The sequence below is a fragment of the Etheostoma spectabile genome, chromosome 9 (assembly GCF_008692095.1).
Source record: "Etheostoma spectabile isolate EspeVRDwgs_2016 chromosome 9, UIUC_Espe_1.0, whole genome shotgun sequence".
Lineage (NCBI taxonomy): Eukaryota > Metazoa > Chordata > Actinopteri > Perciformes > Percidae > Etheostoma > Etheostoma spectabile.
This window is the reverse complement of record NC_045741.1, coordinates 32694415-32710917: the sequence shown is the minus strand read 5'-3', so window position 1 is coordinate 32710917 and position 16503 is coordinate 32694415. Positions and strand designations below refer to the sequence as shown.

Genomic DNA, 16503 nt, shown 5'->3' with positions numbered 1-16503 from the left:
ACAAAAAACGTTAATAGAAATATTTCATACTATTTTTTTCTTCCTGAAACCAATTATAATACCTGAGTATCAATCTGATACCACTGTGTAAAAAAAAAAGATTATTAATCTAATTATAATATAAAGTTGTAACAATTCCCAAACACCACCGCAAAGGAAAAGTACAACGCTTAAAATTAAGTCCAATCCAAGCAGCAAAGGCATGCAAAGTTGATTGGCGCTGAGTATGTGTATGTTGACGGTGACGTGGGCATCGTGATAGGAAAGGAGCAGGGTGGTCATCCCTAAAGGCCGACTCTCCTGCCCATTGGCCATGATAAAACTTTGGAATGACGCTCAGACTTAGTGTCTCTCCTGCCTTCTTGACCTGGTTCCACAGGGTTTCACTCATGAGGGAGTACGTACAGCCCGAATCCAGGACAGCATCACCACTGGCACCTCGGATGGATAGTGGCACCACCAGGAGAGTAGGAATCCCTAGCACCGAAGCCACATTCGCACCTTGCCCCTGGCCTTGACCATGCTCAGTCTTCTTGCTGGGTTTCTTGGAAGAGTGGTCGGCAACCTGGGACTGTTGTACTCGATTCCAATAAAGCTTGGAGTTACTCCAATCCTTTTTAATGAGGGACCCCACCTTGACCATCTGGTCCACCGTCAACACGATGCCCCGCAGCCCACTCGCCAACCGGGGGTTACATGCACTAAGTATGCGCCGCACCATCTCGTCTTCTGGCATGTCTGGTCTCCATTTCAGGCAGAGCGCTCGATGATCATAAGCAAAGTCCCGGAGGCACTGGTTAGGCGACTGCACATGGGATCGAAGCTGCTCCTCAATCTCCGACTGGTAGTCCGTGGGCAGAAAAGCCTCAAGGAATACTCTTTTGAAGCTTACCCAATTGGATATGTTGTTGCGGGATGCTAACCACCAACTCCGTGCAGGCCCTTTAAGCACAGTGTTGACTGTGCCTAATAGTTCAATGTCACTCAGTGGCCTTAGAGTGAGAAAGTTGTCACACTACTCAATGAAATCCGTGACGTCAGCCGAATCCCTTGACTCACCAAACTGGGGAAACTCCATCCTAATAGGAGGTTTGGCTGTGGCCGCAGCAGAGGCTGGAAGGGAAATGTCCCTTCAGATATATGCCGGTTTGCCAACTGTAGAGTTGCAGATATGGAGAAACTGGCTGGCCTCCAAGAGGAACGGATTTTATTCCGAGTCTTTTCCAAGTCTTCACCCCACTGCTTATCTCTGCGTTTTAAGCAGGCCACCACCACCTGATCAAAACTCTGCAGCTTAGTGTCGATATACTCCTTAGCCTCTTTCATCACTGTCTCAATGGCCGCTCTGAGACCCTCCTCCCGATGGAGTGTGCTGTCAATGGTGTCTTTGACCCGATTCTCCAAGGCCTCCATCCTCAACTGCAGTTCTTGGACCTGCGCTGCTATCAAAACCGCCTCAGCTTCCTCCTCCTCATCTCCTGGCTGCCGTTGTTCTTCCCTGTCAGGAGGATCTAGATACACGGAGTCCAACATAGAGGTTATGTCACTGATGCCGCTTTGATTATGTCTATTCTGTATAGCGCCTGTGTGTGTTGTGTGTTGTATGTAGATGTGCTGGTGAGGGTGCCTTATGAATAAGTCACTCCAATGGGCCTTTGAGGTTGCAACCCTATAATATATATAATTTTTTTTTATTTTATTTATTATTATTAGGAGAAACCCAGGCTGCGTTCACACTATTCTACCACAGGCACAAATAACATAACCCACAATTCACAATCAAATCCTCCATTCCCCATACTGGCCACCAATCGTAACAATTCCCAAACACCACCGCAAAGGAAAATAACAACGCTTAAAATTAAGGAATGGGCGGCTCTATGATATTAATAAAAAAGGTTGTGTTCACCCTACCCTGCTACTCAATCAACCGCAACTATGTTCATCCACCACAACCCCTTAAATACGTTAAGTGACAGTAATAACCTTGTCCACTGACGAAGAATAACATAGATTTGAGTTTCACAAAGTGTATGAAGCAAAACAAAACAACGTACTCCTTCATACAAACATATTCATAAACAATCCCGCACATCTAAACCCTCCACCAGAAAAAGACCCATGTCCCGCTGTTCAGAAATTATCCGGATAAAAAAACGTCCTCCTCCTTTGAAACCAAACCACAAACACAAACAAAAAATGCCGGGTGAAGCGTGGCGAGACGCCGCAGTCATATGAGGTGACGGGTACTTACGCGACCTCGCCAAGTCCGATAGAAGAAGGGTGGATGCAGTAGACCAGAATGTCTTCCAATTGATAATCCACTGAGAAAAAGTAAACCATTTATCCCGCGGTGTATCCATCTGGCAGGCCTGCGAAAAACCAGAGCCCTCCTAATCGTGACCGCCTCTCCCGTTGAGCTCCGAAGTCTGCTCTCTCCTCGATCAATCAGCTGATCCCAAATTGTCACAAACTCGTCCCTTTATACCCCCGCCTACAACAAACCACTCATAATGATCTACAAATGTCAGTCTGCAACAATCCGTGGTCCAGCTCAGGCCTCAGATAAAACAGTCTATCACATCTACAAGTGACAGCAAAAACAAATACACATAATGCATGTTCCCCATCACATAAAAGAAAAAGCTGCACATGAAGATAGTAGGGTGACCATTACAAAGTAATGTTTTAATGTTATTGGCATGGTGACTATGGTATAAGTGGGTTAATGCCCTTCCAGGTGTCCATTGTCAGGTATTAATAAACTTGGAAGGTTTATGCCTCACCGTGTCCATTAATGACAATGGACCTGACAATGGACACCTCGTTGGGCATTAACCCTAACTTAAAGTAGATTTTCTTCAGGACTAAATTATATGGTATCGGATCGGTGCATAAACTCAAGTACTTGACCATACCGAAACCAGCATTTTAGTCAGTATCAGAGGCTTTCTCAATACTGGTATTGTTATCTGAACATCTGTAGCCGTAAAACTATGCAGTACAGTTTGTACACTATGCCGTACAAGTGACCGAGTTCAGACATTGTTGCCAATGAAAGGATCCAGCGAGGGTCGCTGAAGGGGTGCTATATGCAGTGTGAAACCAAATAAAGGAAAGCACTTTGTACCAAAAGTGAGTTGAGTTGAGCTGAGCCGAACCATGCAGTGGAAATGAGACATAAAAGACAAATGAACCTTGAACAGTTACTTTGTTGAAAAGTGTTTTAGAGAAGTATTAGTCTCCTCTTGGTCTTGGTTAAACACTTAAGTACTGTTGTTATTGGAGGTCAAGCAGTGATTAGAAGTGATTGCTGGAATATGATGATGAAAAAATGCAAGAAAATAATATTGAGTGATTTGTCTTGATGAAGTGACATGCCACTGGGACATGAAGGCACATGACCATGTGGTGGTGAGTGGTTTGTATAATGCAAATTCTGTTAGGTTCTGAATTGAGCATTATTCCACTCTATTGTCTTGATACGTTATTGTCTAAACCAAGGAGAGTTAAGAGACGACAGGGTGCATGGGTGTCAAACTCAATTTCACTAAGGTCAACACTGAAATGCAGAATCCTTAAGGGCAAGTATGTATAGCTTACTGTCATGCTTTTATTTATTCAAAAAATTAACATAGATTTTATTGTTTTACTGTCTTGTATAGACTTCCCACAGTTGGTCAAAATAAAGCCCTAAAAGAGTCACGATAAAGCTCATTAGCCATCAGCAATATGGTGGCCCAATAGTTAGCACTGTGGCCTTGCAGCAAGAAGGTTCTGGGTTTAAACCCTGGTTGTCCTGGGGCTTACCGTGTAGGGTTTGTGTTGGTTTTCTCCTGGTGCTCTGTTTTTCCCCACCACTAAAAATATGTTTCCCTCCCTTTTTAACAAGCTGATGTGGTGAGCAGTAATCCAGTGTCTTTATTGTCTGAGCCCACTAGATGCCGCTCTGAATTCTCTTAAAACCAAGATCGCCATCTAGTGGGCTCTGAAAATAAAGCCACTGGTTCACAAAGCTTCATCACATAGGAGTGATCCCTAGACACTCCTAGTGTCTGGCTTATAAGGCTACCGTGATCTGGGTATAAGGCTACCGTGCATCACCAGGTGGGTGCTACACATCGGGAGTAGTCTATGATAAAGCTCTATATAAATGTAATAAATGTAATTAAGTATTATTACATAGAGTCTAGCAAATTAGCAAAACAAGAATTAGGGGTGGCAATAGCACCAGTCGTCAGAGTTGGGTTAGCAACCGGGTCACTGGTTCAGGTCCCCCTGTACGGACCAAAGTAGAGAGGGATTGGTGGATCCTGAGCATGTGGTGTATATTTTAGTCCTGTGTGTAGTGGAATCAATGAAAGTAGGCAACACTATGTTTTTACTTGTGAAGAGTGTTGCAGAGAACCATCCACGGTACTTTGTTTGAAAAGTCAAATTGACCCGAGGACAACAGCAGGGTTAATTTTAGTTGTGCATTGCAGGTGATGATGTAGCACAGGTGTTATTTTTACTTCAGGATCTGATTTTGAAGGCTTTAACTGCATGGGTGACAGTAGATGTAAAACTGATTTGGGCTCTCTGTTTTCATAAAAACTTCAAACCACCACCATTTTTCATCTGGACCTCCTTTCACAGTATATAAGAAGACTAAAAAAGACCACAAATTAAAGGTGCAGTTAGCGAAAATGTTATTTTAACTATAACTATACCTTTAAAACATGTGAGTAAAAACTATTTGACAAAGAATATGATGCAACAATCCAGCATGTAGGCCCCTTCCTATACTCTCTAGCTGAGCATAGAGATGGAGACAGATATTTCTGTGAAACAAAACACATGTCGAACAAAGATCAACCCAATACACAACAACAAGAAAGCATAGCAGCTCTCTCCTAGGTCAAACGTGGAAGGAGGTTAGTTGGCATGGCGCAGCATCCTCTCAGGGGTCTGGGTAGTATCTGAGGAGAGGTAACACCCTCTCTGCCCAACTTTCTATGACTTGGGTAAAAAAGGGGAAGGACAAAGGTTCCATGACAATGATAATAATTCTAAAAACCTACAAATTTAGTCCCCGCAAAAAGGAGAAATACATAACCAGGCCCCTTCTAGATCCCTCTGCCTGCCCTAATAACTTTCACACAGTCCCTAAATCACTTGCAATCCTATAATGTGGAAGCCATGATATAAATCCCCCTGTCAGCCATCTATCTTGAAATGGGTGCATCCACTTATTTTTCAACTTGTTCTACATATGGAGCAGAACAGCAGTAATGTAACATAAAACTTGAGCTTCACAGTGAACACATATTTATTCCTTCTGACAAAAAAGGGAAAAGGGGAATCATTTACACACAACAGTGTCTGAATTCTTTCCAAGTAGCAGCCTTTCAGTGCAGAACAGCAGTAATTCATTGGCTCTGCACAGTGCATGACGTACAAGAAAGTGAGAGCTCCAAATTAGTTGGAGAAGTTATTTTTGTCAAACTGTCCAGCTAAAGAAAAAAAAACACAATTAATCATATCAAATCACATTTAGTTGGAGGACAGCTGACCTTGAATGGTAGTGTCCAACTTGGTTTGACAACAGAGATGGGACTGACGGTGAACTTGATTCCAGTCTGTTTCTGTGAGAGAAACACTCCAAGCTGCTACAGTTGCAACACCTGACTACAGGAGCCGTTTTGCTCAGACTTGCGGAGTACACATACAGTGGTTGGTATGGTTCGAGGTCCGATCACGTTCTTCGAACGAGTTCTATTGAAAGGGTTCATGAGACCACCTCTTTAAGGAGGTCTTGGAACGCTTGATTGGTCCGGATCCGTGTGTGATTGCTGCATTCATACCTCCCCAAACGAACCGCACCAAGGGGGAAAGCAAACTCTAACGCAATTCAACCAAACTAAACAAGGCAGGTGTAAAAGCCCAGTTAGACAACAATGCATCATTCAGAAGTCACAGGTAGATTGTCTATATTCACAATGCAGCATTTTCGAGGATTTCTCAGGTGCTGCCGGTAATTTTGCCAGATGTCACTATTTTCGGCATAAGTCCGTTACCTTCCTCCTTCTTTGTGTTGTAATCAGGGCTTTAATTTGACACCTACCAACCTGCCAAATCCAGGTAAGAATTAATTTCTTGCGGGTAACATTGCTAAGTTACTAGCCAATTTGGCCTGTGCCTTCAAGATATTAAAACCTGGATGACCTGTAATTTTCTAATGTTAAACTCCGATAAAACTGAAGTTATTGCTCTCGGACCCAAGCACCTTCGTGACGCACTATCCAAAGATATAGTTACTCTGGATGGCATCACCCTGGCCTCCAGCACCACATGAAGAATCTTGGAGTCATCTTTGATCAGGACATGTCCTTTAATTCCCATTTAAAGCAAATTTCAAGGATCGCCTTTTTTCACCTACGTTAATATTGCAAAAATCAGGACTATCCTGTCTAAAAATGATGCAGAAAAAACTAGTCCATGCATTTGTTACTTCTAGGTTGGATTACTGCAATTCTCTGTTATCAGGCTGCTCGAAAAAATCCATAAAGACTCTACAGCTGATCCAGAATGCTGCGGCACGTGTTCTGACAGGAACCAGGAAAAGAGATCACGTTTCTCCTGTTTTAGCTTCTCTGCATTGGCTTCCTGTAAAATTTAGAATAGAATTTAAAATCCTTCTTCTCACCTACAAAGCTCTTCATGGTCAGGCTCCATCTTATCTTAAAGAGCTTATAGTACCTTACAACCCTGGGAGAGAACTACGCTCCCAGAATGCAGGGTTACTGGTGGTTCCTAGAGTCTCTAAAAATAGAACAGGAGCCAGAGCGTTCAGCTATCAAGCTCCTCTCCTGTGGAACCAGGTTCCAGTTTGGGTCCGGGAGGCAGACACCGTCTCCACATTTAAGAGTAGGCTTAAGACTTTCCTTTTTGATAAAGCTTATAGTTAGGGCATAGAATCGAATATTGTTAGGGAGTAGTAGTTAGTCACATTGTTTTCAGATTTATCTATCATATAATATAACTAAAGGGAGACTTGGCATACAGCCCGATCCGGTTGGGGAGAGTTCTGGCCCGGCCGGGCTGGAGCTCTCTTTACCTCGTCTCTCTTGGTTTTGTTGTAATAGTTTTAGACAGCTTGGGACTTATTTTGATACACTAGTTAGGGCATAGAATCGAATATTGTTAGGGAGTAGTAGCTAGTCACATAGTTTTCAGATTTATCTATCATATAATCAAGAATATAATAGAACCAAAGGGAGACTTGGCATACAGCCCGATCCGGTTGGGGAGAGTTCTGGCCCGGCCGGGCTGGAGCTCTCTTTACCTCGTCTCTCTTGGTTTTGTTGTAATAGTTTTAGACAGCTGGGGACTTATTTTGATACACTGAGCTCCTCTCTCCTCTATCTCTCCATCTTTTCATTTATGTGCATCCATGTCCCAGAAATGCTTGTTACTAACCTATTTCTGGGGAGTCATTCCCCGGAGTCCTTATGTTCTTTTTTCCCCAGCATGTTCCCTTGGATCAGAGAGGCTCCGAAATCAGGGTAGCAGCTATTGCCATGGTTCCGCTACACGTTCTGTGATGCCATGTTCAACTGCTACACTGTGGTGCCCTGCTACGTCCTGCTACGTCCTGCTACGTCCTGCTACGTCCTGCTGTGCCTTGTAATGCTGCACAGCGTCCTGCTATGCCATGAACTACCACAAAGAACTGCTACAAACTACTAATTTTTTCTATTTTGTTATTGCCACTCTTCATTCTAACCCCAACCGGCCCGTCAGACACCGCCTACCAAGAGCCTGGGTCTGACCGAGGTTTCTGCCTAAAAGGAAGTTTTTCCTCGCCACTGTCGCACTGTTGCTTGCTCTGGAGGAAACTAGAACTGTTGGGTCCTTGTAAATTCCGGAGTGTGGTCTATCTGTAAAGTGTCTTGAGATAATTCTTGTTATGAATTGATACTATAAATAAAATTGAATTGAATTGAATTGAATTGAAGATTAAAGCGTGGTTGTCATTTTAACTGGTGGATTTATGAGAACTATATACAGTGTAGATAGCACTTAGTCTTAACGAGTTTCAGTGTCTTGTCAAAGGACGCTCTTACATGGGACTGCAGGGCCAGGGATTGACTGCCAAGGTTCTGATTGGCAGGCGACTGCACTAACAGTGAGCCACAGCCGCCCTCCTGCTCCTCAGACTAACTGCTCCTCAGATATCTCCAGAGTAAATCCAGACAGCTAGCTAGACTCTGTCAAATCTGAGTTTTCTGTTGCACTCTAAAACAACTTTTGAACATACACATGTTCCACCACAACAAATTCTCGATTTGGAGAGGTCCCGTGGCTCTGTCCGTCGCTTAGCACCACCCAAGACGATTGGGATTGTTTTAAAGAAATGCAAATTAACCAGAGCGTTTATCTCCCATCCTGGGAAGTAAGGTCTGCCAATGCGAGACTACAGGTCAGGCCAAGAATTGTCTGCCAGTCTCTAATAACCAAACCTGTTTGACTATGGCTAAGTTTATTTCTCTACAGTCTCACAGAGTCTAGGCAGCTGCATTACAAGGAAGTGCTTTTTCTAGGACTGTCCTTTTGGAGATCCATGGAAACAGGCTAAAGGGACCTGCCACACTTCCCAGAACTAGCCTGTAGGTGTGAGTATGGTGTTTCAGGGCCATCAATATCTTGGCATAACAAAAACTTGACAGCTTGGGGACATACTGTAATGTATCTGGAAGAAGGCACGGACCCTCAGAGTTGAGGACACTACTGCACGCTAACACCTCCTGGTTAAACTGTACTGTATGCTTTAATTTCTTCTCAATCAAGACAATTAAATACTTATGTGTAAGTCATCAAAGTCTCTTGAACCTTCATGTATACAAAAGTGAAGCTGTTCGTGAGTTTTTACTTAATAACACTTTTGTTCTCTATTTGATTTTAGCGTCTCACAATATCTACACACTCTGTCTTCCCCCACACCTCTTTAACTGTCTACCTTTCAACTAGATTCTTACGGAATAAATGGCTTTTGCTGTTCAGTGTTATTCACAGTTTATGGCAGTAATAGACATGTTAATTGCCCTAGACTGCCATTAGCATCCAAGGTAAAATTAGCTGCTCCATCATGCTCGGAAAGCATTAAGGCTTAATAGCACTCATTCATAAAGGAAGTTACCATTCCCTCACAGAACTAAGACAATTAGACTAAGAGCACTGAACGTTTTTTCAAATGATTTCCTTGACAGTTTAAAAAGGCAACAAAACATAAGGTACATTTTTAAGCATCATAAACACCTAAGCAGTGCAGTAAAGCATTTAAAAGTATGCCTATAACTTGTCTTGTTGTGGTTATGTGCGTGATACTTGCGTTTCATCAAATTGCCAACCAAGCCTGAGAAACACTTTCCAGAGAATCCCATTCACTATCATAAAGGGTGTTTGGATATGTCAGTGTAAACCTGCTTGTGGTCTAGGTGGGGAAATTTCAATTTAAAGATGCAGTTGCTGCTGACGCTGGAATAATAATCAAGATAATAACTACTCTTATCCAGTTGAGGTGGTTTGGGCATCTGGTAAGGATGCTCCTGGGGCGCCTCCTTTGGGATGTGTTCCAGGCACATCCTGCTGGGAGGAGGCCTCTTGGAAGTCCCTGTGGAAGGATAACATCTCCAATCTGGCCTGGGAATGCCTCGGGTCCCCCAGTCAGAGCTGGTTAAAGTGGCTCGGGAAAGGGAAGTTTGGGGTTGCTGGAAATGTTGCTCCCCTGACCCAACCCCGGATAAGCAGATGAAGATGGATGGATGGATCAGTGCTGTGTACCCTGAGACTTATAGAACTGTAAAGTTCAACAACTGCATTCTTGCCCAACCTAACAATCAATAATTTCCTAGAACACCACAGTGTATGTTACACATTATGTAAATCATTTTAAACAATGGTATTGTCTCCAAGAAGGTTCTGTTTTCCGGTTCCACTCCCAACTCAGTGGATCTCAGTGTCAGATACCAATGCAAAAATCTACTTCCCAACAGTAGCAAGTAGTATGAAAGACTGTAAATCAGCATAAGCAGGTTGGTTAAACAACACAGGACTTTCACACTGGAGACTGGGGTTCATGTCCCATTGTTGTCCCGTGTGTCACTGAAACAATATGACACGGCCCAGAGCATCAAAAAGAAATGGCATCAAGCGGTCTATACATGCGCCAAAGGGCTAGAAGATAAAAGAGACTTTTGCATCAGTTACAAACGCCAAGGCAACCTGACCAATGTCGCTTGTTTGACACGCTGGCAGTGAAAAATATGTTGGCCTGTTTGTTGGTTTGGTTGTCTGTGAAAAACCACTGGCCCGATTTTCAGGAGACTTGGTGGAAAGGTACAGTATGGGCCTAGGAAGAAGCCGTCAAATTTTGGAGCATGTCATCCCACTCTCTCCCACTTTCTTGCCTTTAGCTGTCCTATTCAGGAAAGGCCAAAAAAGACAAATTAATAGTCTTAATAAAGAAAATGAGTTCAACCTGGAAAATGCACACTGCATTAACATTTTGTAATAGGGCTTGCCTTGGCAGAGGTAGTTTACTTTTTAAAGTTTACTGATAAGATCATTTAGAATATGTTAGAACAGGACTTTATTTTTATTTTAGGATTCAAAATTAAAATATAGGGTGCATATAGGGTGTCCTCACCCTTACACTCATACAAAAAAACTAACATAACATTAGATTACTATCAATAAAGGCAAAAACATTGTTTGAAAACTCAGATTTGTAGAACTTCTGTAAATCAATCAAATCTATATAAGAGTACCAGTCCATTTACATTCCAGTTCATAACAGTCCATTTACATTTACATTTACATTACCTGTTAGTGGCTGAGCTCACTGACTAACCAACTTCAAGAGTAAACAATATCTCTAGAAAACAGAAAACAGCCATGTCAGTGAACCACACAGACATAAATAAAAGTCAATGAGTTATCCATAACAAAACACACACACACACACAGGCGACTCAACTCAGGCCACATTCTAAACACACAGAGCCCTAAAAAGTATTCAAAATAAATAATTTATAAAATTACATAAAGACATAAAAGTTAGCCACTTCTGCTCCTCAAGTTATATTTTAATCCATTGGCTTTAAATCTCCTGTAGCAAAAGGAAGGGCAAGCCAAAATGTTGTTACTTTGAAGCTAAACCTTTCTTTGGTTCTCACAAAGAGAACACACACAGCCCCACCATGCTGCTGTCAGGGTTGGATGGAAGCTGTGAGTGACACCTGGGGCAGCAGACATAGTTTAAACCCAATTTGTTGTGTTGCAGAGCAGGAGGCAGCCTCTATTAAGAGAGGATGTGAGGCTGCAGAGAGCCACGCCAATCGATAGCAGATGTCTTTATGTAGGCTACACTCTGAGGTGCTTCAAAAAAGGACCACTTTTACAACTGGATATGCCGACAGATGGTGGATGACAGTCTGTTGGTTAGGGGACATGGGTAGACAAGATTACATTTCTGAGGCTCTTTTATCATTAAATTGCCGTGTTGAAACACCAGAGCAAAGAGCAAAGATTTGAAAAAGAGAAAACAAAAGGTGTGCAAGACCCCCTTTTGTTGTCTCCTTAGAATCTTCACAAAATGTTTGCTCTGTTGTTTCAAAACGGCACTTCAATCATATATATGTTTTTTAAATCTTTTTATGGGATAATATCTGAGTTGTGCATTCCATGGTTTACAAAGTGGTGCCAAACTACCCTCCACTTCATGTCGGGTGTTTCTTAGCTTCTGTATCCTCCATTATTTGGAGAGAATTACCCTGTTTATAGCTTGAGCACTTTCCAACAAATTACTACATGTGATGACATGAAAAAATACCAGTTGTTATGGCATCATATGGCACATTTTCAAAATCATTAAACCAACTAGCAGAGACTTGAAAAGAGATCAAGCTGAAACATCTGGGTCTAAAATAGAGAAGGGGCGTGGCAAGGTGCCCATCTGTCAATCATGACGGAGGCATATCAATGCTTATTGCCCTGCTTACATTAAAATATCCGTGAACATGTTTTTGGGTGTTTTCATCATAAACTTGACCCTCTCATTGTGTGTTTTCACTTCATCGTTTTACTTACTTAGCTAGTGTTAGCTGGTAACTTCAAAGAAAGTCAGATACGGATGAATGGCGCCAGTACCTGGAGGTTTATCGCTTCTGTTGACCGACTGGCAAAACTGATGGATGACTGTCGTCAGAAGGGTAAAATATATGTGACTCTGGCGTTTAGCTTAGCACAGCCCCATTGAAACCATACAAAACACGGACTTGTACGCATCATCTTTTCCCAGCTCTCCCCATTTGTCCAAATATGGTCACTACTGGATCCAAAGCCCAAGATGGCGACAGCCAAAATGCAAACTCTCTTGCCTTCAAAACGGCCGCCCACAAACCAAAGGGTGACGTCAACGATGCTACGTCTATTATTTTAACAGTCTATGCTTTGAGATAGGCAGTCCATTACAGCTGATGGATTCAGTTTTATATCAATGCCTGTTGTTCTATTTTTGTCAGAGGTATTTTATCATTGTATGGTAATACAGTTGAAACTGCACGCTCATTTAAAAGCCAACTGCTGACTTATGTGTTTATGCTGGCAGCCAACTCTAAGTTATGAGAGTTGGCTGCCACATAGCATTACAATCATGAGCTACAGTATGTTGTGGTAAAATCAAACCCAGACGATAAAGACTAAGTAAACATGGACATTGTGCTGTATAAGACAATCGTCCACTGTCATTTTTGTGAACAAATATGATAATATGATAACCCAAACCCCCTTTGCCTACAGGACTAGCCCCACTGGTGTCATAGATGTGTAGATACAGAATCTTACCAGCACTCTGACTTTGACTCTAAATTGTGTGCTGAAGGTCAGTGTCCCTTCACACCCTACAGCTCCCGACCTGTGTCTTAACAGATGAAGAATCACTCCATTTACTCTCTAAGTCTGTTCAGCCACTTTAGGAGAAATCAATGTACTTCAGCCCAGAGGGGATCAACGCTCTGCAGACTCTGCCTTTCTGACCTACAAATGACTGCTCTGCTACCCCCAGCGGCATGTCCCTGTTTACGTATGTGCTCTGTGTGCATGCCGGTGGGTACAACAGAGTGAAAGGAAGACAAAGAGATGGACAATGATAATAATAGTAATAAACTAATCGTGTGGCCTTCAATTATTGCACCGGCAGGTAGGGTGGTGGTGTTGGGGGATCATACTGTATCCTGCTTGAACTTAGAGCTGGGCAATATTGAGATGAATTGGAGAAAATCAAATATCAAGATATGTTTGACCAAATACAAATTATGATATTGCGGCGATATTGTATGGTTGATTGTTGGTGCTTTCACACAATATTAACACAATTTAAGCTATGATACATTATCACCCGTTATGTGGATATAATGTGTGTAAAGGCAAATTTTAAAACAGCTACTAAGTCCTAATCTCATTTCTCTGTCTTACCCCTTCCACGCATTTCTCTGCCTTGAATGGACTGTATACATGTCTACAGTTTTAACCATTAGCAGAGAATTTCGTTTGATATCAGTGCACAACACTACTTGCTTTGGAGACATTGATACGGGCTTTATATATACCGTCCTGTAACACACAGGGACACAGGAGGACACAGCAGCTGATCCACTTTCGGGCTGAAAACAAGAAGAAGTTTTTTAAATCCTGTGTTTTTAATTGCAATCATTTGTAATGAATTCCTGTTCATGCACTTGTACATTGTTGTTGGTTATGATACGGGACACAGATGAAAGAAATGTGTGGGAAGGGTTACTGGCCAACAGGCATCAGACTGGTCTGGAATATCAGAATAGTTTAATAATCATCACAATTAAAAGAAATGAAAATTTGAAATATATTACTCTGTGTGTGATGAATGAATATAATATACAAATTTCACTTTTTGAATGGATTTACTGACATAAACCTTTCTATGATATTCTAATTATATGACTAGCACCTGTTTATTGTTGTTGATTATGATACGGGACACTGATGAAATACATGTGAGGGAAGGGTTACTGGCCAACAGGAATCCGACTGGTCCGGATTATCAGAATAGCTGAAGTTTGTTTGTTTGTGGTCTTGTGTGCCTTTTTTTAGTCTTACACATTTGAAACCTTTTTATGCGTGTGACATGTAAGTTATGGTTTTAACAGTTGATAATGGTTCTGTAATATAATATAGTTTTGACTGTTATGTTTAATTTATTGGGCACGAAAGATTTTTCTTAACAAAAAGTTTTCATGAACATCTAAGACATTCAAAACGGTGATAACTGGATCAGATATAGAACACATCGTTCAGAGTGTATACACATGTGTATTGCAAACAGAACTAAGTACTACACAGATAAGAACATCTGCCTCTGCACCACCAAAGTGAAGAATAACTATAAAATATATAAATGCATGACACTTTTGTCAAAACCCATCAACATAGACACACTTGGAACAGGTGTTCCAGCATCTTGGACGTTTGTGATCTATACTATATGGTGGGGGTAACCAAGTGGTGTCCCATTTCATAGGGGTATGTTTTTACCCCTAGCCCTTACCACTTGGTTTCAAGGGCCAAGGGCCAAGGGCCAAGGGCTAGGGGTAAGGGGAAGGGTGGAGATAGAGAAATGGGATTCAGCCTAAGTCTGGTAAATTCACACTATGACATCACTGTACTGTGATGCAGCCTTTAAAACCAGGAAAAACAACAATTTTGTCATATCACGATATTACGATATCCAAAGTTTAAGAAAATATCCAGCCTCATACAGTATATCGATGCCAATATAATAAGGTTTACCCATTCACGCGTAAAATATGGACGTTTGGACAGCGTCTGATGCGTCAAAAAAAGCGCCCTTTGGCGTGTATGTAGAACGTACTGAGGAGAACAGCATCTAGACTGGGTTTAGTGAGTAGTATGTAAGGGGGAAATTCCACGTAAAGAGGCTGGTCGGTGGATGGGTCAAACACAGGACTTTCAGCCAGGAGAGCAGGTTCGTGTCCTGCGTGTGGCCTGTTATTCCCGCGTGTCTCGGAACCGTAACCCCACCCACAGGATTTTCCTTAACTTAACAGCGTCAAAAGGGACGCCAATAGTCGCGACCAAGCGCGTCAAAAGGGACACCAATAGTCTTGAGCAAGCGTGTCTAAAGGGACGCCAATAGTCCCGACCAAGCTGGTTTAGGGAGAGCATGTTATGTGACACTAAAGGAGACTAATGGAGACTCTTAGCGTGTAGGGTGGCAGTAGCTCAGTCCGTAGGGAGTTGGTTTGGGAACCGGAGGGTCACTGGTTCAAGTCCCCACCTCCTGGGCACTGCCAGGTGCTCTTGAGCGAGGCATCGCACCCCCCCGACCGCTCAGGGCGCTGGTTCGGCTGGCAGCCCACTCACTCTGACATCTCTCCATTAGTGCATGTATAGATCCTGAGCGTGTGTGTGTGTAGTTCAGGACTGTGTGTGATAACTAACAAAGTGCGGACACAGAGTGTAAATTGTAATTTACCCATTGGGGATCAATAAACAGATTCAAAAAAAAAAAATTAAAAACGACAAAGGCACCTGACCAAGCATCGGTATTTTACGAGATGGTAGTGAGAATGTGTTGTATTGATATATAACTAAGTTATTCACTCTCTCTCTCTCTCTCTCTCTCTCTCTCTCTCTAAAGGAACCTGTTATACAACCTTCCAGGGAAGACTCCTCAGTTTTCCATTCTCAGGTTCTCAAAGGAAGCTGTACTGCATTGCAACGTCTCCAGCAAAGCAGTCAAACACAACTCTGCATACAAGGAAGTGCTTTGCCACAGCACCCTGAACCAGTCTCTGTCTCTCATCCTCAGGGCCATCCGCTCGGCGGAGAGGCTGGTGTGTTTTGGCTTGGACTTGTTTGAAAATTACCCAAATGACACAATATGATCTGGGCTGACACGGACCCGTCAGTCAGCTTGGATGCACTAGTCAACATTGCTTATATTAAAACACAATTGAGCCTCTTCCAAAACATAATCGTACTCATTTTACATCGTTAAGAATCAGAGAAAACCCAAACACTCAATGAGTTTTGAGAGGGCTCAACAGAAAACAGATTTAAAGTCCCACCCCATAGTGTCATCCATGTACTCCCATCATTCCTCACTTTTTCAATAACCGATATTGAACCAATGAATACAATATGAATGTATTGAAACTAACGTGTTGCACACTAGCTCTTAGATATGCAAATAATATTGACACAATGGGGTCCTTTAAGTTGCACTATACTCTCTATCAATGAAAGCAGACCAGCAATAAAAGCCATATGATTATGATTGGTTTTAGTTTTTTTAATGATTTGTCAATCACCTGACACTAGCTCTGCTGTCGAGAAAACTGTAGCCAAACAGATCCCAGAACAGGAGGCTTTTAAGAAAACGTAACCACCAATTCAGAATTA

The 16503-nt window shown here is 42.3% G+C and overlaps 1 protein-coding gene across 1 annotated transcript in view; it reads left to right on the top strand.

Moving 5' to 3' along the window:
• Positions 1 to 16042, top strand: part of LOC116695372 (inactive N-acetylated-alpha-linked acidic dipeptidase-like protein 2) — a 483781-nt gene extending 467739 nt beyond the window's left edge. The window contains exon 15 of the mRNA XM_032525593.1: positions 15740 to 16042. Within this exon, the coding sequence (XP_032381484.1) occupies positions 15740 to 15986 (247 nt within the window). The 3' untranslated portion in view covers positions 15987 to 16042. The remainder of the gene's footprint in view (positions 1 to 15739) is intronic.
• The last annotated feature ends 461 nt before the right edge of the window (positions 16043 to 16503 follow it).